Source organism: Cricetulus griseus, chromosome 4 (genome assembly GCF_003668045.3).
Source record: "Cricetulus griseus strain 17A/GY chromosome 4, alternate assembly CriGri-PICRH-1.0, whole genome shotgun sequence".
Lineage (NCBI taxonomy): Eukaryota > Metazoa > Chordata > Mammalia > Rodentia > Cricetidae > Cricetulus > Cricetulus griseus.
The window spans coordinates 190,775,795-190,801,710 of NC_048597.1; the positions used below are offsets into that span (position 1 = coordinate 190,775,795).

General features: G+C 42.4%; 1 protein-coding gene across 3 annotated transcripts in view; it reads right to left on the reverse strand.

Moving 5' to 3' along the window:
• The window catches only part of Filip1 (filamin A interacting protein 1), a 103,397-nt gene that overhangs the window by 55,024 nt on the left and 22,457 nt on the right, over positions 1–25,916 (reverse strand). For all 3 annotated transcript variants that reach the window (XM_035443820.1, XM_035443819.1, XM_035443818.1), the window contains exons 2-3: positions 7,788–7,961; positions 859–1,037 (exon numbers count right to left, since the gene is read on the reverse strand). In XM_035443820.1, the coding sequence (XP_035299711.1) occupies positions 859–1,037; positions 7,788–7,961 (353 nt within the window). The remainder of the gene's footprint in view (positions 1–858; positions 1,038–7,787; positions 7,962–25,916) is intronic.

The window sequence follows — 25,916 nt, forward strand, 5'->3', positions numbered from 1 at the left end:
CATGTGATAATATCAGATAAGTCTCCCCTACCTCTCAAACCCACTTCCCCTACAACAAAACAATATGTCACATGATCATTTCAATAAATATAGAAAAAGCCTCTGACAAATTCAACATGTCTTCATGATAAAAGTCCTAGAGAACTGCTTCCCGTCCTTCGTTGTTGTTGTTTTGGTTTGGTTTGGTTTGGTTTGGTTTTTTTGGTTTTTTGAGACAGGGTTTCTCTGGGTAGCTTTGGAGCCTATTCTGGCACTCGCTCTGGAGACCAGGCTGGCCTCGAACTCACAGAGATCCACCTGCCTCTGCCTCCCGAGTGCTGGGATTAAAGGCGTGCGCCACCAACGACTGGCTGCTTCCCATCCTTTCTAACAACGTGGACCCTTTAATACACGTCTTCATGTTGTGGTGACCTCCAACCATAAAAGTGTGTCGTTGCTACCTTTTAACTGTAACTTTGCTAGTGCTATGAACTGTAATGTAAATATCTGATATGCAGAATATCTGATGCCTGACCCCTGTGGGGGCTGTGGTCCACAGGTTGAGAACTGCTGTCCTAGAGAATTTCAAGCTAGAGTGAACATGCCTCAACATAATAAAAGCTATATATGAGAAACCCACAGCCAACATCATCATAGAGGAGAAAACCCTGGAGCAATCCCACTGACGTCAGTAACGAGAAGGCTGTCCACTCTCCCCCTCATCTCCCGTATTGTGATGACTTCTTTTCCTGGGTGGATGCCTTTAATTTCCTTCTCTTGCCTTACTGCTCCAGCTAGTGCTTTGAGCCTGGCCTCTCCTGTGAGCCAGCTAGGAAATGGCAGGGACTCGGATGTGGCCAGTGTGTGTGTGCGAGTTACCTCTCTCGCTCCTGCTCCAGCAGGTTGGTGAAGTCATCGCTCTTGTTCATGTAGTCAGTGTGCTTGTGTTTCTCGTTCTCCAACTCGTACACGGTACGCCGGTGACACTTCTCTGCCAGCAGCAGCTGCTCCAGCATGCGGCGGTATGTCTCCCTCTGCTTTTCCTCCAGTCTGTCCAGCTGAGTGAGCAAAGCCAGGAAAGAGCTTAGTGCCTGACTTCATCTGTAACGACTGTACGTTGTGACACTGGCCTGGGGGCTATGACCGCATGCAGAACATTGGAAGGGAAATGGTGTGCCATTGCCTTCTGGTGTTTTCTCAATGCCAATGGGATCTATAAACTAGCCATAATGACCCTAATGCTTTTGGTTTGCTGTTTTGAGACTCAGTCTTGTTATGAAGCCCAGGCTGACCTCAAACCCACAATCCCCCTGCCTCGGCCTCCTGCTTGCAGGAATTGCATGCTTGTGCTGTCATGCTGCAATTCACCTGCTGGCCTTCTGGGGCGCACTCCCCAGATTTTAGATTACATTATTTCACAGAAAGTGGATAACATCTTCCCGACCTCAGAAAAGTTAGGATCTCATCATGCACATGTACCAGACTTCTCTTCTGGGTAGCAATTATCACTGGCATAATATAAGGCTTGTAACTACCTGAATTTCTAGGTAAAATATAGGAAGGGCCCACACTCCTAATTTTTTTTTCAAGACATGCTAAAGGAAGACTTTTTTAGAACATTTAAAAGGCACATTTCTCTAAATGAGGTCTTACAAATCTTACACAGGGCTGCTGCTTCTCTGTGGCCAGAGTATCCAATCTTCATGAAACCATGGCTTCATCAGCCTTTAGTTCTGACTATGTAGTATACAGTCAGCATAAAGTATATGTTTAGTAAATGCCTGTTCAAGGGAACTGGATGTTACAATATCGCCACTTCCTCTCCTACTCATTACTTCTTTCTCTCCAACTCCAGCACAGGACTTTGATCCGGCACTGCTGAGGAGAGAAGAGATGGCCCTCTGTGGGGCTGTCCATGTGGCATCGGTCAGCAGAAGTCCTGCCACTTACGGTCCTGTGCAGCAAGGGATGTCAGCAGCATCCTTCTGACCGGATGCCTCCAGCACTATATCCATCTGTGATGAACAAAAGCTTTGACACTGTGCCATGTTTTCTGGACAAAGAAATCCTCTACTTATTCCCCATCTCTCTGAACCCAGTATTCCAGGCATAACAGATGTATTCAAATCCATTCTCAATGCCACTAACAACTCCCTAACCCTGCTGGGGAGTGAGGCTGCATGCAGTATCAGCATTGGAGCTGCTCTCTGGATTTCTGTTTGCCCTTCAGTTTCAGGAAGACTTTACAGTTCTCTTTGCAAATGTATGATGCATTCATTGTGAATGGACTATTTCTGGGACCCCAAATAAAAAGGATGTTGCTTCATCCTCCTGTCTTCTCTTTGCTTTGGAGCATACATCAGATGGAAACTGGTTGAAAGATCCATAATCACTGGTGACCCATAGCATTTAGATCTTTGCAGTTTGGCCGTTAAACTCTTGGGCCTTTTGACAAATCTGGAAAAGTATTTGAAGAACATCTCTGCCTGTGTCTTCATTTCTCTCAGCTAAGGAAAGGGCAGTAACTTATTTGAAAGCTGTTTAGAATGAAGAGCCTAGTATGTATGGGTCAGACTTTTAATTTATTTTGCATCCTGCATACTGTAGCATGATGCACTGTTCTCTGAAGGCCCAGTGTCCCCTAAGATCTCAATCTAGCCAAGAAATTGTATAGCAGAAGATGATGCCATTAGTAATTAGATGGTAGATGTAGAAATCCCAAGAGATACTGACTGTATGGACACCTGGAGAGAAAACTAGCACATGGAAACATCAAATATTTTGGTGCAGCCTCAGCACAGAGCAGGCCTTGGCCTTAACCAAGTGGGTTTTTTAAGGTAACAATAGTCTTGGGCTGGGTCACTGGAGTGGGTTACTGGAATTGCTGTGGATAACATTCACCTCAATGCACCTCATATAGTTTGCTGTAACTATAGCTACATTATGAGGAAGATAGTCTTCTGGCCTCCATCTACAAGTTACTGAGGCATTCCTGCAGAGCTAAAGTTCTGATTAAAAGTGTCAGTATGGGGTCTAGCTTCCAATCCTAAATTCTTACACGGGTAGCCACAAACCAGCTCTGTCAGATGTTATTTCTTGTTTTGTGTTTGTTTGCTTTGTGACATCAAGTACACACTGGGTACTGACTTTGGGCTTTTGAGTTTTAAGAGGTGGTTCAACACAGAGGAACGGCTGTTAAAGACCAGTGCAACTGTAAAGGGCATCTGTTATTTGGAAAGGCCAAGAATTTGCTAAGGAAAGAAAGAATGTACCTAGAGTTCTTTTTGTTGGGTTGGTTTTTTGCCTTTCTTTTTTGTTGTTTTGTTTTGTTTTTTGAGACAGTTTCTCTTGAAGCCCTGGCTGGCCTGGAACTCAAGTGATCTCCTTGCCTCTGCCTCCTGAGCGCTAGAATTAAAGGTGAGTACCACCTTCCTAGAAGCCTTTTAAATTACATTTTTTACTCTCCTCTCTCTCTCTCTCTCTCTCTCTCTCTCTCTCTCTCTCTCTCTGTGTGTGTGTGTGTGTGTGTGTGTGTGTGTATGTGTGTGTGTGTATATACATGCATATGAGGGTCCATATGCTAGAGGTACTAGTGCGGAGGTCAGACTTGTACATATCAGCCTTCTCCTTTCACCCGTGAGCCTCAGGGATTTAACTCAACTTGTCCGGCTTGGTGGCAAGCACCTTGCAGGGCCCCAGAAGTGGGCAAACCTGAAAAGGGAACAATTTCAGCATGTTTTATGATAAAGGACCATAGCAGGAAGACAGTTCTAGCTCTGTTGTCTGCAGAGGTTTATTTAACTCCAAGCATGGAGGAATTGAGGAGAAGAGAAATCAACTGAAGGGAACGTACAAGGTCTTAGCAAACAAACACTGAAGGGTCATGGGTTTAAGGGCACTTAAGATAAGGCTATTTTTAGTCCCTGTTGAATCACAATTCGGAACAGTGGAGACAGGAAAGCCCCAGAGTGGGGAAGGGTGACTCTTGTAGACAGGGGTTATTGGGATCCAGGACACAACTGAAGAACATGCTATAACCCTTCAAGTGGTCTCATGAGATCACACATGATCCTTCCCTTGAGGATGCAACAGATTTTCAAGATGATTTATTTAATAAAGTCCATGGAGACTAGAGAACTGGGTTTGGGATAAGATATCAGAAGCACCACTTGGTGACAGACTAAATTGCTGACATTGCTTTGAGTCTGACTAAACATGTCATATACTTTGTGACATTGGGCTTACATCAGAAGAAAAAGTAGGCAGACTAAAGGGGATTCAGACAGGCAGCATCATCTCAATCCCAACATGGCTCAGGAGTGATGGCGAAGACACCCTACTGAGGATTATCCAACTCAAGGACAGGAAACTCGAAAAGATTCATATCAAACACACAGTCCTGAAGACTCTCAAGCCGTGGTCTCCCTGAAGGAGACCACACAGCACAGAATGGGAAAGGCTACATAAATGTAACCCAGGCTGGTCCTGAACCAGATGCTATCCTTCCTCAGCCCTGTAGTGTAGTGGCATTTTGCCTTGTCATTGAACTTGTGATGGTGGCCACACCCTTTGGGCATGGTTTCAGGTGCAGACATGGTCCATTATAAAGCAGGGGAGGGGGTGGCTCGAGCTCTCTTGGGTTGCAGAGAGTATCAGAAGGGCAGAGACCGCATCTTCTGTTGCAGGAAGACCGAGGCGGTTATTTACTCTCATCTGTGTGCTTCCCGAATAAATACCTATTTATCATTTATCTTGGGTCTGGTGGACTCATTTCAACCCCTCCTTCACTCTAGGACTACAATTACAGGTATGTGCTACCATATCCAGACATAAAAGCAAATACTTGTGTAGATATTTAGCCAGCCTGGGATAGATGATAAGACCCTGTCTCTAAAGACAGAAAAAAAAAAAAGGGAGGAAGAAGAGGAAGAGGGGTAAAACAAGCACCTAAGCACTTGGGTTTCAAAGCATAAGGAAAAAAAAGGCAATAAGATAAATTTCAAAATATCATTGAAATCCATAAAATAGTGGCGAAAGAAGGGAACCACTTGAAGAAACCAATTGAAATACTAAACCTAACGAAAAATAACTCAGCCGAGTTTTCCTAAGCAGAAAACTCACTAGGACAAGTAACCCTTAAGCAGGTGAAATGTGAAAGAAGGGTTAGTTCTGAGAATAAATAGTACCCAGTAGGCTCAAGTCACACAGGCCTCAGGAGGGATGGAGGCCAGGGCCTGGGAGCTGAGGAAAGAATAAGAGCTGTGCTGTAGCTCAGCCATAGGGCTGTTCCCCAGCGCATGTGAGGCCGGAGGTTTGATCCTCTGTAATGCAAAATAAATAAATATGCACACAAATTAAGTCTCACTGGGTTATCCAATAGGATTCACTGAAGATTAAGTAATAAGCCCAACACAATGGACTGCTTTCCCTTACCAAGTGTTCTGGCAAGAACTTAAACAGCAAATACTAAATCCCCGGAAATCGCTTATAAATAATTCAAGAATACCAAAATTCAAACTTCTTAAACAAAATTCCAAGAAAATGTAGGGGTTTGATTTCTTTCCTTTTAGTTTCTTACTCTGCTCAGCCTCAGCCGGAGGATTGCAACTGATTACCCTGTGAGATGCAGTAAAATGACCTGACTGTATTAGTATTTTCAGTCTTGCTAATTCGTCCTGAAGTCCACGCTCTAGTTTTTCAACAACTTCAAGGGTTTATTAGGAATACACAATTATCCTAATACCAATTTTATACTTACAAACTCAAAGGGTATCTTTAGGGGCTGGAGAGAAAGCATAGAGGCCAAGGGCATATACTGCTCTTGCAGGGGAACCGGATTTCTGCTCCTAGCACTCATGTTAGGCACTTCACAAATGCTTGCAACTCCAGCTTCAGGGGAGCCCAAGAGGATCAAATACCTCTGTGAGCACCAGTATACAAGTACACATACCCACACAGGCGAAGACACACACACACACACACACACACACACACACACACAACACACACACACACACACACACAGACACACTTAAAAGTCCTAGCTCTTTTTTTTTTTTTTTTTTGGTAGTGAACTGAGCCCATACAAAGGGATGGAATAAGGGGCCAAAAAATCTACAGTGGTGAAAGAAATATTCTATTTCTTTCATAGAGCTGGACTTCATTTGATACTGTGGGGAAAAGCGGATTCCTCTTCCCTCCTTATTTATCCACTAGGGAGATTATAAGAGAAGAAAGAACCAGAAAAGCAGGCCTAGCACCACGGTCCAGGCCAGTTCACAGCTGAGCATTTCGGCATGGCCCTCTCTCCTGGGCCCAGGTGCATCTCTTGGTGCTCATTAGCAGCCCTTCTCTGTGTGCTATTTTCAGAGTTCTGTGGATTAGGGGTAGTGATTCTGGTAAATGAGTCTGCTCTGATGGCCTACCTGTCCCTTGGGGTTGGGGGAGTCACCTCAAGTCCTGGCTGAGGGAGAAAAGAATTAGGAAGCCTAAACTGAGCTTTGAAATCCCAATTATCACTGTTACCACCACCATCATCATTGTAAAACTGGAGTTTTCACTTCCCTGTGTATTTTACTCCTCACGCCCCACCCTGCCCACTTGTGGGAGAAACTGAAGGTACGAATAATTGTCATCTTCTAACCGAAGCCGATACTAATGGTTAGTAGCACCTGAGTGTCTAGCATGTGCCTGATGCTATGCTAAAAGCTGTACAGGTGTTGTCCCACTTAGTCCTCGAAATGCCACTGTGAGGTGTATGTCACTCCCTCACCCTACAGATAAGGAACCGAGGTTTAGTGAGCTGAAGTGGGCTCTGCAAAACCACACACAGCTGGATCCCAGACAGCCTGTTGTCTAAATCCTGCCCCACCAACAACTTTGGTTATGTTTGATTGTTTTTTGTTGTTTTTTGTTGTTTTTTGTTTTTGTTTGTTTGTTTTGTATTTTAGGGAAAGCTGAGAGTCCAGACCTACATTAATCAGAAAACGATGGAGCTGCCAATCTGTTTTAGATACCATCTAAATCAGATCTTGTCACTGACTCAGGCTAAAAGTTAAATTTAAAATTAGTTTCTTCTGACTTTTAGTTTATTCTACTAACTGCAAAGCTATGAATCGCTCACCTGAATTGTGAAGTCTGAGTGTAGCTACATCCATTGTGAGAGTATCACAATTTGACACTGAACGTCCACTATAGCATGGGGAAAATTTTAAAATGTCATGTCATAGGTAATAAAACCAGCCCAGAATTCCTAATATAATTTTGCATAAAGTGACTCGTTACAGCCCTACTGATATTATTTCATCTTAAATATCACCCTAAATATTTCATTGGGATTTTTGTCTTCATCATTGGAATTCACATAAGACCTTTTAAACTAGGACGTTATAAGATACTCCCAATGGAAACCATAACTATCAATAATGAATTCAAGCTAAAGCTAGGTTACCATTTTTATAGTAATCCTGAAAATTCGATGTGAGAACTAGTCAGCACCTCAAATTTTTAAATGTGCTATTTCTTAGAGGAGTAAAACAATAATGCACCTCAAGAGCATATAGCTTTCCTAACTATATGGGAAAATAGATTTCAAACCTGAAGCATATTTAAGTAAAAGCTGGAAACTTCCATCAGAACTTATCTAGTAACTACATCCCATGGATTACTTAATTCAGAATTACCATACTTAATTCTATATTAGGGCATCATAACAATTTTGCATTTGGGAGAAAGCATCAAAGCATATAAAAGGAAGAGGGGTGGTCTCTCTGCAGTTTCTAGGGAGGCTCGCTGCTGCCCTGCTTTACCTCTGAGATGGGTTTCTCATAGACATCTTCTCCTATGGACTTCTCTTGAGCGAGGATGGCATCTCGGTGCAGGACCCGAAGCACTTTCTCTGGCTCTGCAGATCCGTAATGTGCCTCCAGAACCTCCGGCTTGGTTTTCTCAGTCTTCAGCATGTGGATCACATCTTCTCTAGCCTGTGGCAGAAAGTACAGCAAGGTCAGATGGATGACACTGCGGCTCACACATCGCACTCACAAAATCAGCACAGAGCTTACTGGGTATACCCCACTGCTTCAGGTAGATTCACTGGGGATCCTGTTCTGTTCCCCACCACCAACAACAACAGTAGATTGGCAAGAAGATACTCTGCTTTGGTTGCTAGGAAGCAGGGTAGCAGAAAAAGCATTTGTGCTAATATTAACCACACAAAAATTGCTTTACTTAAGTAGCAGTGATATGAGAGAGGAGGCAGGTAGGACTGGTCCAGGAAACCCTGTTTCAATGTATATGAGGTCAGCAACAATCAAAATCCTCAAGTTTCCTAGTTATGCTCTCAATATAGTATTCAAATCTGTAGGAAACCCCACTCCCTTTATTCTATAACCCCGTTTATTGTAGTTAGAATTCTATATGCAATTAACGAGCAGGCTTTTTTTACTGATTCCCTTCTCATAAGTAATTTGCTTTGCACAGAAGCACATGGTTGAGAACTCACACTGTGCTGGGCTAGTCTTTTCACTAATTCACATCAAGTTCTAGCCTTTTACCATCTAGCCTATCACCAGACAATTCAGGTTGGTAGGTCATGGTTAGTTTTTCAGTGGTTTAACTCAACATCTTACTGAAACTCTCAAGAACACCACGGCTGTAGGTCTATGTGACATTGTCTTTGGTCCCATCATGCAATGCACACACTTCTTGGTGCTTTTTTTTTTTCTATTTTTAACTGATTTGTTGTGATGCAGCTGATGTTCGATGTGTATTCCCCTCTACACTTGGAGCTGCCTTACCCTTTTCTACCTGGAAGCCTGGTCCTGAGAAAGTCACCATTCTGGCTATACATGACAAAGCCATAAACCCGAAGTCATAAAGATGGTGCTACACCCACTTGTTGGCATTGCCGAGACTCCTTTTAGATTACTCAAACACAGCGGTGGATCTGAGGATGGAGCAGTCGCTGATGTAGGTAGATACAAGACGCATGAGGAGCAACAGGTAGGTTCCCATCATGTTTGTTCAGATTCAGTCGCATTTCTGTCTCACAGAAGGAACTACCACAGAGCTGGTCACACACTAGCCCCACAAACCACGTTCTGAAGAAGACTAATCCCACACTGTGGTTAAAGTGTTCAGGAAGTTGTCTTTCAAGCATAAACTGAAGTAAACACTCCTGACAGCATGGATTGCACTATTAATTCACACTAGCCTATGTGACAGAAGCATAAAGGAAATTCAGTAAATTCTAAAGCAGTAAGACAAACAAGAACATAATTAAAACATGGAATAAATCCACATTGTTGTGTAATGGGATGGGCCCGTCTTTAAAGAGCCTCAGAATTACTTTTTGGTCCGAGACCTGGGTGATTTATACATGTTGCTCTGAGCTAATTTTATCACCTATGGAATAAAACCGTAACAGCTTCATCACGTGAATGTTGCCAGGATGGAATTAGATATACATTCATACAGTGACTGATGTAGAACTTGGCACACAGTAGGTCCTAAGTCAATGGAGACATTTACTATAATTTTTTCTAGTGGACTTCACTTTTACTGGAGAATGCTTGTTGCCATGGATATTTTTGCACAGTTATGTCATGTACTTTGATCAAGTGTCCCATCCCTTCTCCTTTATTCCCTTTCCTGTTATTCTCATTCCCCTCGTCCTCACGTCTTCTTTCATCTATGGGGTTTATGTATCTGTACAGAGTCTAGGATTCACAGATGAGAACATGCAGTATTTATCTACCTGAGACTGATTTATTTAGCTTAATATGATGGTCCCCATTTCCATCCATTTTCCTGTCTACTACATATTTTGTTCAACTTTATGATGGGATAAAATCCACTATGCATGTACCATTCTTATTTCCACATCTGTCAACAAACAACCTTGCCTGACTCATGACTTGGCTATTGTGAGTAGCCCAGCAGTAAACATACAAGTGCAAGTATAGGGTTTAGAGGGATGACTCAGCAACTAGCGCGTGGGCTGCTTTTTGCAAGGGATCTGGTTCCCAGCACCCAGGTCTGGCAGCTCAGAACTGCCTGTAACTTCAGCTCCAGGGGATCCAACACCTTCTTTTAGCCTCTGCAGGCCTCTGCTTCCACATGGTGCACATAAACTTATGCAGGTAAACACAAATAAATGTAAATAAAAATAAATCTTTAATGTTAAAAAAAAAATCTCAGCCGGGCATTGGTGGTGCATGCCTTTAATTCCAGCACTCGGGAGGCAGAGGCAGGTGGATCTCTGTGAGTTCGAGGCCAGCCCGGTCTCCAGAGCGAGTGCCAGGATAGGCTCCAAAGCTACCCAGAGAAACCCTGTCTCAAAAAACCAAAAGAGAGAGAGAGAGAGAGAGAGAGAGAGAGAGAGAGAGAGAGAGAGAGAATCTCTATGCTGTGTTGACGTGTTGACTTAGAGTGTTTTGTTTTGTTTTGAGACAGGGTTTCTCTGTAGCTTTGGAGCCTGTACTGGAACTTGCTCTGTAGACCAGGCTGGCCTTGAACTCATAGAGATTCACTTGCCTCTGTCTCCCAAGTGTGCTGGGATTGAGGGCATGTACCACCACTGCCTGGCTTTTCTTCTTCTTCTTCTTCTTCTTCTTCTTCTTCTTCTTCTTCTTCTTCTTCTTCTTCTTCCTCCTCCTCCTCCTCCTCCTCTCCTCCTCCTCCTCCTCCTCCTCCTCCTCCCTCCTCCTCCTCCTCTCCTCCTCTCCCTCCTCCTCCTCCTCCTCCTCTTCCTCCTCCTCCTCTTCCTTCTCCTATTCCTGCTCCTCCCCTTTCTTCTTCTTCTCCTTCTCCTTCTTATTCCTCTGCTTCTTCTTTTCTTTTTTTGTTACTTAGAGTCCTTTGAGTAGATACGCCAGAGTGGTATAGTTGGGTCATATGGTAAAGATAAACTTTTAGTTTACTAAGGAACTTCTTTAGTGATTTCTCTAGTGGTTGCACTCATTTACAGTCCACAGACAGTGTGTAAGCTCTCCCTCCCCGAGTCCTTGCCAGCATGTTGCTTTCTTTATGATAGCCATTGTGACTGGGGTGGGATAGAATCTCAATATTGTTTTCTCTGATGGACGATGTTGAACATTTCTTTGACATATTTATTGGCCATTTGAACTTCATCTTTTGTGAACTTCCTGTTGACTGTTTTAGCCCATTTACTGATTAGTTTGTAACTTTGCTATGCAGCTTTTTGAATTTTTAAATAAATTATAGATTTTAACCCTCTTTTAGATGTGTGGCTGCAAAGATTTTTATATTCTTCTGCAGGCTTCTCTTCACTTGTTTTCTTTGGTGGATGGAAACCTTTGGATTCCACACAATCCCATTTGTAAATTCTTGATATTATTCCTGAGCTACCAGAATCCTTCTCAGATAGGCTTTGCCTATTCCTATACCCATGTCTTGAAGTGTTTTCCTCTAGAAGTTTCAGGGTTTGGGGTCATATATTAGGGTTTTTGATCCAGGTTGAATTGATTTTTGTACAGGATGAGTGATTTGGAACTAATTTTATTCTTCCACATTCAGATATCCAGCTTTCCCAACAGCTTTTGTTAGAGAGGCTGGCTTTTCACCAATGTGTGTACTTGGCATCTTTGTCAAATACTAGTTGGCTATAGTTACATGAGTTTATTTGTGTCTTCTTTTCTATCTATCTATGTCTCTGTATCTGTGCCGGTACTATGATGTCTTTGTTACTATGGCTCTACAATGTATATGAAAGTTGGTTATGGTGATACTTCCAGCATTGTTTGTTGTTGTCCAGGAAGCCTTTGGCTGTTCAGGTTTGGTTTGTTTGTTTGTTTGTTTGTTGTGTGTGTGCTTCCATATGAGACAAGGAAACACCTATTTCTTTTACTAAAACAAACCAAAACAAAACACTTATTCCTGAACTTAGTCATAATATGACACCACGTGTTACACACTTCATTTTAGCTTAATCTAGATACTAATTATCAAATAAAAGAGCTACAGTGTATCACATACTTAGAGCAACTCCAGCCATCACGAACTTACTAAGAAACTCTGTAAATGGTTATAAACACAACACTGGAAAAAACAGCAATGCCGTTCCTATGATATTGCTACCTGAAAATAATTGTTTCTTCTGGGTTTTCAAGACAGGGTTTCTCTGTGGCTTTGGAGGCTGTCCTAGAACTAGCTCTTGTAGACCAGGCTGGTCTCAAACTCACAGAGATCCACCTGCCTCTGCCTCCCGAGTGCTGGGACTAAAAGAGTGCATCACTACCTCTTGGCTGGTTTTTGTTGTTTGTTTTGTTTTGTCCTGAAAAGAATTTAACAGAGTAATTCAACACTGTGTTATCTTTTTATTACAGTTGTTGTACTTACTTATTATTTATTTGTTGCTTGTGTGAGTGTGTGCAAACTGCTGCAGCATGCATGTGGAAGTCAGAGGACAATTTGCAGGAGTTGGTTCCCTCTTTCTTCCATGAGTGTTCTAAGGATCAAACTCAGGTCATTTGGCTTGGCCCCAAGTACCTTTATACACTGAACCATTTCACCTGCCGTTGTGGTGTGTGTGTGTGTGTGTGTGTGTGTGTGTGTGTGTGTGTGTGTGTGTGTGTATTTTGAAACAGGGACTCTCTATAGCTGGCCTGAAACTTACTGGCCTCAAACTCATAGAGATCCACCTGTCTCTGCCTCCAGAGTGCTGCAATTAGAGATGCACACCCAGCCTGTGCATAACATCTTTTGAATCTGTGGGTTAGTGATGGTGACTATGTGACCACAATAAATTTGTTCACTACTTCAAATACATGATTCAGTGTATGGAAAAAGGTCCTGCACTTTGGGGATAAAACCGCTTTACAGCTCCATTTTGAGAAATGTGTTGATTTGGTGGTGGTGGTGGCACATGCCTATAATCCCAGTACTCTGGCTGCAGAGGCAGCCCTTACACACAGAAACCCTGTCTTAAACAAACAAACAAACAATTTTTTTAAAGGCTAAAGAAATGTGTTGATACTCATGAAAGAGGATAAAATCCCACATGTCAGAAAGCTTCTGGCCTTGAACATTATTTCCACAGAGAAGTTAAGCCAGAAACAAGTGGTTAAGGTCCCAGGACTCTAGGGAGCTCCCAATAGCTCTGCAAAATGTACGTGGACCAGAGAGAATGCTTTGAAAAGGGTTCTCAAAGCGAGCTGCCTTCTGTTTGAGAGGAGGAAGGGGGATTGTAGAAGCAGACAGCACAATGTTCAATCTGCTTACTGACGATGAAACAAATGAGATCCAGGCACATAAAGAAACATGGAAGTCCCATGCCATCAGACCTACTGCCCTTTGTGCCCATGGTAACACTGGAGAACAAGGGGTGTGGCCTCAGTTGGCTGCAGCAGGAGCTGATTCAAAACATGTGGGGGCAGCAAAGAGCCACCCTGTGCTTCCCTGGGCCACAGGTGAGTCATGAAGTCATGGCAGGGCTCGGGCTTTGCCTGACAACCCGAGTCAAGAGGCATAATAAAATGAAACTGGGCTCAAAAGCAGAGCTGAATCCATCATTCATTAAACAACTTACGTACATTCACCTTGTACAAAGCATTGTACTCAGTATTACAGAAACAGTTGTAGCCTCAGAAATTCAAGGGTGAAGGGATACCGACAATGGGAAATAATTTATAATACGGTACAGTAAGCATGAACCGGAGGAAACATAGGGAGTAACAATGTTTATCCGGAATGCTTGACTTGAATCTGAGCTAACAGAGGAGGCTTCCAGGAGGATGTAACCTGAAATCTCAGTGAGTAAAGATGGAGAAGGGCTTTTACAGAAGACTGTAAAACATGGGGCTGGAGAGACAAGGTCAACAGTTAAGAGCACTTGCTCTTGAAGAGGGCCCAGGGTTCAGTTCCCAACTCCCACATGTTGGCTAGCTAACAGCAGTCTGTAACTCTGGTTTCAGGTGATCCCATATCATCTTCATAGAGGGCACCAGGCACATTTGTGGTTAATATACACACACACATGCAGGAGAAACTCTCATACTCATTAAAGAAATAATAAAAGTCTTAAGAGAAAGACTATGAAACATCCAAAAAGATGATAAAGCACAACAGCAATGATGTCCTCACATTAAACCCTGTGAGTCACACACTGAGTCATGGAGCAGCAAGAAGCTTTGGGCTTTTAATCCACAGGACAGTGACATGGTCAGATATGTATGTTATAAAGACCCAGAAGGGACACATTAAGATGAAGACACTCAGTGGGCAAGCCTGGTGACCCAAGATTGAGTCTTGGAACACATGTGAAGTGGAAGGAGAGAACCAACTGTACAAAGTTGCGACCTCCCCTCCCCTCTCTTTCCCTCCCCAGGGCTATATGGGAGCTCTGCTTGCTTACTTTCTCTTAAGCTCTCCCTGAAAATAAAACTCTTCTCTAAACTCACTCTTCCATTGTCTGTGAAAGACATTCTTTGAGTTCATCAGACAAAACACCTTTTAGCCTCTGGCCTATGGCATTGTTTGATGAGTACTGATTGTCTGACCCAGGCCCTTGAGTCATGCTCACCTGAGGCAAGAAAACCTTCATTGCATGACTGCTTTCCCCCATGTCACTGGGTTTTTTAAAATGTCTCTACAAGTGATTCTGCAACATAGCTGCATTTGGAAGCCACTGCTCTGGGACAGAGATGGCAACCCAGCACCACAGAAAGACTGCTGTGTGTTAGGTCCAAAGCCCCTCCCACTAACCATTCTTTATAATCCATGTGATTTGTTCACCTGAACTCTGGCGCTATCTGGCAATTCTCTACCTGCTTTCTCATGCTGTGTGGAGAGCCAAGCTCTCTTGGCCTCTGCTATGCTCTATTTTTTTTCTATCTCCACTCTTCTCGACAGCTCTCCTGCTTCCTTATAGCCCTGGCCATGTCTAGTCTGCTTTATTTTCTCTCTGCTCTGGACACTTCCAGAGGCCTTGGTATCTTTTCTCTTCTTTTACCCACATTAAAAACCTTTCCCCTAATAGAACGCTCATGTCTGCAGTTTTTTCTGTGCCCTCTCAAATACATTGTGATGTTAATGAAGGTTCACTCATTTCCAGGGACTTGCTGCCTCCTAGATTTCCTCCACAATATCCTGGGGTTATCAGTCCCACTGACTTTTTCTTCACTGAAGGATCATGGTCCCTTCCGACCAACAGAGTCCCTGGAAATGGAGATGTATTTACCAGCTCTAGACAAATCAGGCTCACCATTATCCCAGTTTGCCTGCAAATAAGCCTTGGTCACTAAGGGGACAGAATCCTGGGAAGCTGGACTGTGAAAATCCAGGCCAGACCCAGGCAAACAGCTACAAGTCATCCAAACTATGGGCGATGCCAGTGAGGAGACTGGGTAGTCCACAACATCCGGTGTGTAGCAGAGCATCCCTAACTGACCTCACGGTGCTCAGAAACTGAACCTCAAAACACATGTGTTGGAAGGAAAAATGCTGTTATTGATTATTTGCCTGTTACTAATTTTTACTATGTTTAAACTTGCTGGATTATGAAAGTCTTTGAAAAAAGCAAAGTTACCGTGAACAGTGTGCAGGGAAAACAACTTTGCTCTTGTGCCCTCCTTCTGCATTTCTGAAATGGGGACACATGTCACTTTGGGAGCACAATGGGAATGACAATGCCCCACACATAAACAATGCAATCTCCTGTGTCAGTACTCACAGGAAGACATTAAGTGACAGTTTATAACTTTACACAAGGTTAGTATCATTTATTTGGTTTGACACGTAGAAACTGTACATCCTTACAAGGGACTATGTCATGCTTCAATATATATTAATATGTCAGTTCAAGACAGTTTGAACACTTACCATTTCTTTGTGGTAAACACATTCATAATCCTCTCAGGTACCTTATACCTACATATGAACAGCAGAACAACAGATCCGCTTGTTCCAGTCTCACTATGACTTAAAACTGTTGACTGCTCTTTCACCTTCCAGAATAGTAACAGCATCTTAATATTTACCTGGGTGTTTATGACGAAACACAGACTTCAAAAAACACTGACCTAAGGTAGGCAGCTCGCTGCAGACTCTTAGGTGATGCCCCTCTGGCCCCTGTCTTCCCCTGATTTGGCTGGAAGGAAGCATGCCCAGTAGGGAGGGTAGATGCCCACCCCTAGAAGATGATCTGGTGTGCTTTAAGCATGGCATTTCTGCCAAGAGCCATTGGCTTTCCACAAACGATATATTTGAGAAAAAAAACAAAAACAAAAACAAATCTGTCTTTACTTATGGAAGACCCAGAATGATGCTATTCTCAAACACTACCACTCCTTTGTATGGTTTAGTTAACGGCTTAAATATAGCCCCATCTCTGCATCGGGAAGGTCGGAACATGGCCACTCTGTGAGGGCTTCCCCATTCTGGGAACTGGAGTGCTCTGTATCTATTTACATAAGGTAATTTATGAGTTTACTTGTCTATTTCCTCCTGGGGTGGTGAGCCACTGTGAGGACAGAGGCTGTGTCTACCATCCCTCACAGAGGGCCTGCCACATGATAGGCACTCAGTAAATATTTGTTGAAATCAAGGAGAGTAAATTTAAGTTATGTGAAGTGAGAAGGTCAGTCGAACTGGTCCTGAACCCCTCAGGACAACCTTGACTACTAATCCTTGTTCAAAAGATCCAAACAGTTACATTTCATCAACTTCCTTAGTCTTTCATCTGACAGCTTTGTCTATAATTCAGGAGTCACTTTGTTCTCTATAATTTATTCTGAAAGAAAATATGTAAACTGAATAAGGAAAACAGTACATTCCACCAGAATGTTGCAAGATGGAACGGGTTATCTTTAAATCTCATACAAATTAAATTACATGTTTATCTGACTTAGGTAAATAGTAATGGTATAAGTGGATTAAAAGCTAAAATGTTGTAATTTATAATGTTATTAGCTATTATTATAGAAATGAAACCCAGTTTATCCTGGATTTTAAAAAGCAAAGCTAACATGATTAGTAATACAACATACCAGGAGAACATTCTGACATGGTTGGTTTAAAAGGCCATTTGGTGCTTAAAATGCTACTTTTTGCATTCTCTGAAATAATTCTCCTCTACGACTGTATGGTACAGAGCAGCCTAAAATTCTCTACAGAGCTTGCCCACAAAAGAGCACCATTCATACTCCAACAGGAGAAATCTTTCATTACAATATTGGAAAGAGATGTAACTGATGCATGTTAAAATTTGCTTTTATATTCAAGTTAGCAGTTTGGTATTTTAAAAATAAAATATTCAAAATTGAAATTTTTGTAGAAATGGAAGAACTCACATTAATATTGATATGAACTCTTAAGAGCTCTATAGTAACTAGTGCGGTTTTGTGAAAGAATAATGTCAGAGGTCAGATGCTTTCTGATTTCAAAACTAATTACAAGACTATGCTAATTAAGACAGTGGGGTGCTGCCGTTAAGACAAAGGTGTAGACCAACAGAATGGAAAACCCTGTAAATAAAGCTATTTAGAAGATTTCCCACAAAGATGTCAAGATTGTTCAATGTGGAAGGATGAGAGCTTTCAATAGCATTGGGAAAATGGATATCCACATATTTAGTATAACTTAACCCTTATCTTTGAGCATTTACTAAAATTAGCTCAAAAATCAATCAAAATATATATAAAAGTCTCATAATAGCACAAGGAAAGTGTTTTATGATAATGAATCTGGCAGTTGTTTCTTGAACACACCAAGGGCATAAGCAAAGAAAGGAAAACTGTAGATTACCTGGACTATGTCAAACTTAAAACCTTCTAAGCATTGAAGAATATACCCAGCAGAATGCAAAGCAACTTACTGATTGGGAGAAAGTGCATGTGACCAATGAAGTTAATATGCGGAATAATAAAAACTTCTACAAGTCCAAAAACTGTTCATGAACAAATATACAAATGTTTCTCCAAAGGGGGAAAAAAGAAACAATACAAGCAGCAAAAAGACATGTGAAAAGATGCCCAAAATCACAAGCCATTAGAGAGATACAAATCAAAGCCACAATTCAATGAAAGATATTTACACTGTTAGAAAGAGTGCTACCAAAACAAATCAAAAAAATATATTAAGTGGTAGTGAGGTTGTAACACATCAGAACTCTTAAGGTGCCTATGGGCAAATAAAATGATGCAGCCAAGTGCAGACAACTACAGAAGTCCCTCAAAAACTTGGAAACACTTTGCTATATGATCCAGCAATTCCACAGCTGGGTGTGTGCTCCAAGGAACTGAGGACAGTGGTTATAGTAGATATTTGTGGAAGTCCTTCAAAGCAGCTATGCTCAGTGTCAAGCTGGAAGGGACTTAAGTGTCCACCCCGAGACGACAGATAAACTGAATGCAATAGACCCATCCAGTGGAATATTCTTCAGTTTTAAAAAGCAGGGAAATTCTGACACACACTACAGTATCAACCAAACATAACGATGTTATGTTAAGGGTTGTGCGTCAGTTACAAAAAGGCAAATGCTGTGTGTGTCACTTATATGAGGTACTTAGAGCCATCCAGTTCATGGAGACAAAGCTGACAGTGGTTGACAGGGATGGGATCTAGGAGGAAAGCAAGTACTGTGTAATAGATGCAGAGTTTCCAGTTTATGAGAAAAATACTTCTTGAGCTCTTCGGTGGTAACAGTTGCCCAACAAGGTCAACAGAGTTAGTGCTACTGAAGTATACAGTTGGAAATAGTCACAAAAGCCAGGGTGTGGTGGCACACACCTTTAATCCCAGTACTCAGAGTCAGAGGTAGGCACTGTGTGTTTGAGGCCAGCCTAGTCTACAGGAATTCCAGGCCAGCCAGGGCTACAGAGAGAGGCCTCGTCAAAAAAGAAGAAGAAAGAAAGAAAGAAAGAAAGAAAGAAAGAAAGAAAGGAAGGGAGAGAGAGAGAGAGAGAGAGAGAGAGAGAGAGAGAGAGAGAGAGGAAGGAAGAAAGAGAAAGAAAGGAAGAAAAAAGAAAGACAAAAAGAAAGAGAAAGAAAGGAAAAAAGAGAAAGAAAGAGGGAGGCAGGGAGGGAGGGAAGGAGGGAGGGAGGAAGAACGAAGGAAGGAGAAAGAGGTTACAATGATTTTTATAGAATTGTCTATTTTGCTAAATTTTAAAAATTCAAATTAAGAAAATAAAAATCATTCCCAATCCACTATCCAGAGACTATAATTTTTAAGGAAAACTAAAATTCTATGCAACACATTTTAGAAAACGTAGTCAACTTTCCTTATGGTTAGTCATTCAAATATCACCATTATTCATGAATTAAAAAAAAAAAACCTTCGGTGGTCTCTTCTCTCTCTCTCTCTCTCTCTCTCTCTCTCTCTCTCTCTCTCTCTCTCTCTCTGTACACATTGGGATATTAATAGTACGGCAGCTGCTGTGTCCTGGATTAGAAATTAGATAAGGTCACAGGTTCCCTCGTGCAGTGCTGTGACAATTCCTTAAATTCCAAAGACTTCGGAGCCTGCCCTTATACTGCTCACCTCTGTGTAGACAACTCTCTGTGACTCCAGCGAGAAGCTGAAGTCACTGAAACACTGGAAGTGCACTCAGATATTTAATAGTGGCTTCTCTAGCTCAGAAAATGTAATGCTGTCAACATAATCCAGCCAGACAGGTCGCAGAGCAGACCAGACGTCTCTGCCATCATTGTGCTCATAGGTGGACATTTCCTCTCTCCCTTAACACTGATTTCTCTAGGGCGGCCTCCCATCCAGTTAGTATAGCAGGCACGAGTTTAGCCCTGGTACAATCCATTGATGCTATTTCCTCTGGGAAACTGACTGGCACACTAGTCTTGCCACAGAGTTGTTTGCGCGACCAAAGCTTTCCATGGGAAAGGACTCATCCCAGGGGAGGAAAGGCACCATTTTGGTTGTAGAACAATGGAGCAGGTCAGAGGGTAAGGGTAAATCCGAGTGCAGCCCAGGGCCTGTCACTCAGACTCCCGTCCAGCCCACCCCCTTCTATTCCTCCCTGAGACCCACAGTAACGGCTGGGCAACCAAAGACCCAAATGAAAATTAGAAGAATTGGTAAATTAGAATTCGAGACTTTGCAGCTTTAGCATGAAGGAGGGTGGGGAGGAGGCGCGTGCTGTCCCAAGTAGAGCTCAGAGTGGGTTTCAAGGAGCACCCCTCCAAGTAGAAATCAGCTAACACCTGTAAGAGAGTGAGCCTTGGGCCATGCACAACACACTGGCTGTACTGCAGCAAGCAGCAACCCAGGCATCCACAGGATCGCTTGGGCCAAGGGCAGGATAAAGAGGCAAATGCCAGTGGTAACCTAGAGGGGTGTATGGTGTGTGTGTGTGTGTGTGTGTGTGTGTGTGTGTGTGTGTGCCATTCTCTGGAGCCCTCTAAAACTTGGCATTTCTATTAAGTGGGAGTGGGGCAGAGGCAGGGGAGGGAAGAGATAACTATATAAGACTCCATCTTATTTTTATATTGTTGTGGATCAGGACTGAGAAATACAGACATTGGTTTCTCAAAAGAGAAAGCATTAAAGAAAAACAATGTAAGACTAGATTGCCGAGATATAATTTATACATGAGGTTTATCTGAATCACACAGCACTGTGCTCCCCTGGGGTGAGTGTGTTTTCTGTTCATTTCAGTTCCTACCTAAGCAAATTCCATATTTGTACCATATAAGTGACCAACTGGCAAAACTATAATCTAATTTAAACAAAACAAAACAAAAAACCTCAGCCATCCTGATCCGGCAGAAAATGTTACACTGGATATTTGCTAGAAGAAGAGGGGAGGAGAGGGAAAGGAGGGGAGGGGAGGAGAGAGGAGGGGAGGAAGGGGAAGGGAAATAATCAAGACTTGTCCCTTCAGTAGATACAATGTTGTAGAAAGGGCAGCACGCACCTGGGAATCTGTGCTAGAAACATGCACAACGGTTGTGTTACCTTGAGGGAGTGAGTCAGCTTGTGAACTCAGTCTCTTCATCTATAAAATGGGCACAGCAACAGCAACCTCACAGATTGTACTTGACCTAAAGTGTGTAAGGTACCTGGGTAAATGAATGCTACTATTCCCACCCTCTGGGAATCACCCGCTGTGGCTCTGCTGTTCACTGAAACTGTGTGATTTGGGTTGGTTGACTCTGAAATGAAACGTGTGTGAGGTTGCTAGCATAGTTCCTGGCACATAGCGGATATCCACTGAAAGCAATTTCCTCTTTTCATTCCTTCATCACAGTGAATTGGCTGATGTGGAACAGCTGGATCAATTGGGCAACACTACAAAAAGCCTTTCCACAGACTAACTCAATAGGTCAAAGCCATGGTATTTTATCTCATTCCTGTTGCTTTCAATATCCTGTGGCTGCCAACACACTCATAACCATACCTTCAATTCCTACACCATGAGCCTAACAGATTGATGGCAGCCCAGGCCAGTGCTATCACCTTTTCTGAAACACTCTTTTTCCTTATCTCTAATACTTGTTTTATACGTAGGAGTGTTTTGCCTGCATGTATATATGTGCATCATGTAAGTGGCTGGTGCCCAAGGAGGTCTAAAGAGGGAGTTGGCTCCCATGGAGCTGGAATTAGGGATGCTTGTGAGCTGCCAACTGGGTGCTGAGAACTGAACCTGGGTCTTCTGTAAGAGCAACAAGTGCTCTTAGCTCCTAAGCCACCTCTCCTGTCCCTTGAACCGGTTTTTAAAGTGTAATTCAAGAAGTTAGACTGCACTGTCGGAGCACATCACAGCAGAAGCTGTGTTTCTTTCCTAAACCCTTCTCAGCACGGCTGAAAGTAGCATTGGCAAGAAGCACTCGTGCCAAAAGCAGGTTGTCTAGAAAACTATAATAAATTAATAAGTACAAACAGGAAATGTTAATTTTTCAATTTTTAAAGACAAATTTACAATGTACCTGTAAAGTCCCTGCTTGATTTGAAATTTCACCCTATAAATACAGGCAATTCCTTAAAGAGCCATAGGCGTGCCCAGTTTATGATGTACCGATGTTTTCCACAAACAATGTATGTGTATATATAATGGATTTTATTCCCCTTACCCCTTATTACCCTCCCTCATCTGCCGTTTCTCCCACTGAAACCCCTTGACTTCCTAGCAAGTGCCTTTCTATGAATGTCTTTGAGTGACCTGCAGTTTAAACAGGAGTGTCCCCGTTAGGATGGGCAACTCACTAATGGTTGCACCACTGAAGAAAGTGGTGTGCCTTCACCTGGGGGCATTTTGACAACAACAAAAGCAAAAGAAAATAGGAAATGTGTATGAGTGCTAAAAATGAAGGTGGAGCTCAGCCCTGCCTCAGGATTCTTGGCTTCCTTTGTGCCACTGAGAACAGCAGCAGATACGTTGCAGCTTTGGATTAGGGATTATCAATACATGTTATTAAGAATCACAGAATCTGATACTATGTCATGGGTCATCTCCATTGCAAAGTGACTAAGATCATTGGACAGAGGTGGGCAAGGTCGGGGCTACCACTGAATGTCCTTGGACATCACATCGCCAGTGCCCAGCCTGCATACTGGAAGAGGCTCTGAACATAAATTCTCAGTAAACAAACCCAGAGTCTTTACAAGTAGTAAACTTAAAAATTTAAACCTACAACATTTTTTTTTAAAGATAAAGTCTTTCTCTGTGTAAACCAGGGTGGCCTCGAAGAAATACATATGTCTCTCTCTGATGGTGGGAAATGTGGCACCTCAAATTTTGAAGCTAGTTTTCTATTAGTATGCTTTAAACTGGTTATGTAAGTGAAACTGCTTCAGCCAATAAAAGCCTAGCTTTAGACACCTAACATGAGACTAACGTATTTCACAGGGAAGGGGCAGACTTGCGTTTAACAATGATTCATACTTCATTGCGCAAACGTCTTATCAGGAACATGAATGGGTTTCTCTTAACTCCACTGTCACGAGAAAGACTAAAGCTGTGAGAGACTCCATCGCTTGTGCAAGGTCACTTTAGTAAGAAACGGGGTCAGACTCTGAGCTGTGTGCTCTTGTCATGCGTTGATGCCGTGCCGGTCGGTGTGGGAGTGAGCATGAGGCGAGCACAAAGCAAAGCAAGTCTGAAGGAGAGGTCGGGCAGCTTGCTGCGCTGACCTCATCCACAGCTGAAGCCCTCAGCATCTGCTGCGATTTCCTCACACTACATCACTTGATTGGCTTGCGGGGCTCGCCAAAACTTTTGAGCTTTGTCATCTTTCTAGTATCTTCTCTGAGAACAGCACACTCAGATCAGGCCACAGCTTGAGTCTGGGAGCCCAGCCCTCCCGTCTGTCTCCCTCTTCGCTGCCCAGAGGGTCCTGGCCAAGTCATGGCGGCGGGGAGGCAGCCCCACAGAATGACTTCTCGCAGTTTGAAGCTGATAAAATATGCACTCGTGGACATTCGTCGGCTATTTCCTGTGCTCACAGCTTTGTTCTTCTTTATTGCCAGAGAATTCTACGGGTGATGTCACTTTTCTCTGAAGAGAACAGACCATCAGAGCTTTTTACTGACATAATTAATTATCTGGAACTTGATTCTGGGCCAGAAAGTTCTCAAGGCACAGCCCCTGAAGAATCAACTCCGCTGTGCTCTCTATCCTTCAGCTTTTAAAGAGACAGGGTACCATGTCTTTTTTCCTTCTTAGACACTGATAATGGTATTTTTGTTTGGTGATATCAAGTAGCAGAGGAACTGGGGCACTAGTCTATGATTTCACAAGGAAGACCTTCCGTTCAATGGGTAGCAAATGACAAAGGTCACAGCAGATGGAGGACACAAAGGCACAGCTTGTAGGGCTTAGTCTCAAGTGTTACAAGAATGCATCTCAATTACTGAATAGATTCTGGGGGAACTCATGAATCCAAGGCCAGAAGAATGAGATCCAGACCAAAGTTATCAAAGCTATTCATCGGTAAGGCAGAAAGCTTGGCTTATCCCACACAAAAGCATAAAGCTTTAGCATGTTTAAACCTCACACAAGATAAGAAAGTGCCAGAACAATGATGGTATACTATGAGAGTTTTCACACATGTTTTATATATATATATATATAGATCTAAAATAAACGAGTCAGGTCATCAGAAGATGGTTCCTCTTTGTTATGCTGCTGGGTTTATGAGATTATGTAAATGAACTGCCACTGTCTCTACAGCTGAGGTTCTGTGGGAAGCAGAGGGGCACTGTAGATGGCAGAAAATAGGTGGGCAGGCTCTGATGGATCAAGTTCCAGCTCTTTCTTCATGGGGGAAGTGATAGGAGTCTCAGTTTTCTCAACTTTGATGGAAATAACGATACTAAAGGTTTGTGCAACTGCAATGACTTAGACTATAGCATTTGTTTGTTTGTTTGTTTGGTTGGTTGGTTGGTTTTTTTCAAGACAGGGTTTCTCTTTGTAGCTTTGGAGCCTGTCCTGGCACTGGCTCTATAGACTAGGCTGGCTTCAAACTGAGAGATCTGCCTGCCCCTGCCTCCCAAGTTCTGGGATTAAAGGCATGGGCCATCACTACCCACCCAACCAAGGCATTTTAATACATTAAAATATTATCCCCCACCAAAAGAAATGAGCATTGATCAGTTTGAATTGTGCTTTAGACACATACCTCTCCTAAATGGGTCTCTTTTCAGTTTTCTCAATTTATTTCCTTACCTGAATGTATAAACCAAAGTTTAGATCAAATTTAGATCAAAAATCTAGTACATTTTTTCCCCTAAGAGAAGATTCAGATATGTGGTTATGTTGATGTTGAGTTCCACATAGTAGCTATATTTGAAATACAGATCTTCACTGTTATTTGAATAGAGTAATTAAATCATTTCCAACATTTATATAATTTGTTCTAATTTCCTTTCTGCATAAAAGTTGGGGGACAAGCTAATCATGGTGGTATATATATATATTTAATCCTAGCATTTGTGATGTAGAAGCAGGCAGAACTCTGTGACTTCAAGGCAATCATGGACTACATAGTAAGTTCCAGAACAACCAGGAGTACATAGAAAGATCCTACCACAAACAACAACAGCTGGGGGACCAATTTACCTCTAACCTTTCCTTTATTGCCTGCCCACCATTGGGAGAGCAGTTAGCTATCTCCTTCTATCACTTCTTCCCCGCTTCTCTCCACCTTCTTCCTTCATTCTATGTGCCAATTTATTTTAGCAGCAGTATGCAAGACATTCTGCTAGCTACTATGGTGATTCCACAAGAGCAGACAGATATCCCCATGCTCTCATATGACTTTACAGACTACTGGGAGTGATATGTGGGAAGGCAACCGCCACAGCTACTTATCATCAAACCACTTTTCAGAAGGAAGAGAGGAAGGAAAGTTCTGGAGCATATAATAATTGACAAGTACCAGGAATGCTAAATATCAATTCTAGTTTTTGTTGTTGATATTGCTGTAGTTTTCTAAACTAAGTGACTTCTTAGTAGGCGACAGACTCTAGAAATTTAAAATAAGAAAGAACTATAATTTCTTTTTAAATATATTTTAATTGTGTGTGTCTGTCTGTCTGTCTGGATATGGATAGGTGCACATAAGTGATAACGTGCCCTTAGAGTCCAGAGGCATCTGGACTCCTGGAGCTGAAGTTACAGGTAGTTGTGAGCCATCCAATGTGGGTGTTGGGACTTGAACTCGGGTCCTTTCGAAGAACAGAATGTTCTCTTAACCACTCATCCAGCTTCCCACCCCCCAAGGACAGGACTATGTTTCTTAAAATTGAGGGCACAAAGGTTCAGAGAGGTCAATGATTTTTCCCAAGTAATACAACTAATTGATTTTTTAAAATTATAGATCATAACTCGGGCCTCATTCTCAGACCAGAGGTCTCCATTATCTTAAATTGCTAATAAGTACACAGCAATAATCTCAAGTAGTAATTAATTTATATGCTGATCAATTAATTCTTAAAATGTAAATGAGTAATTTTTCTGAAA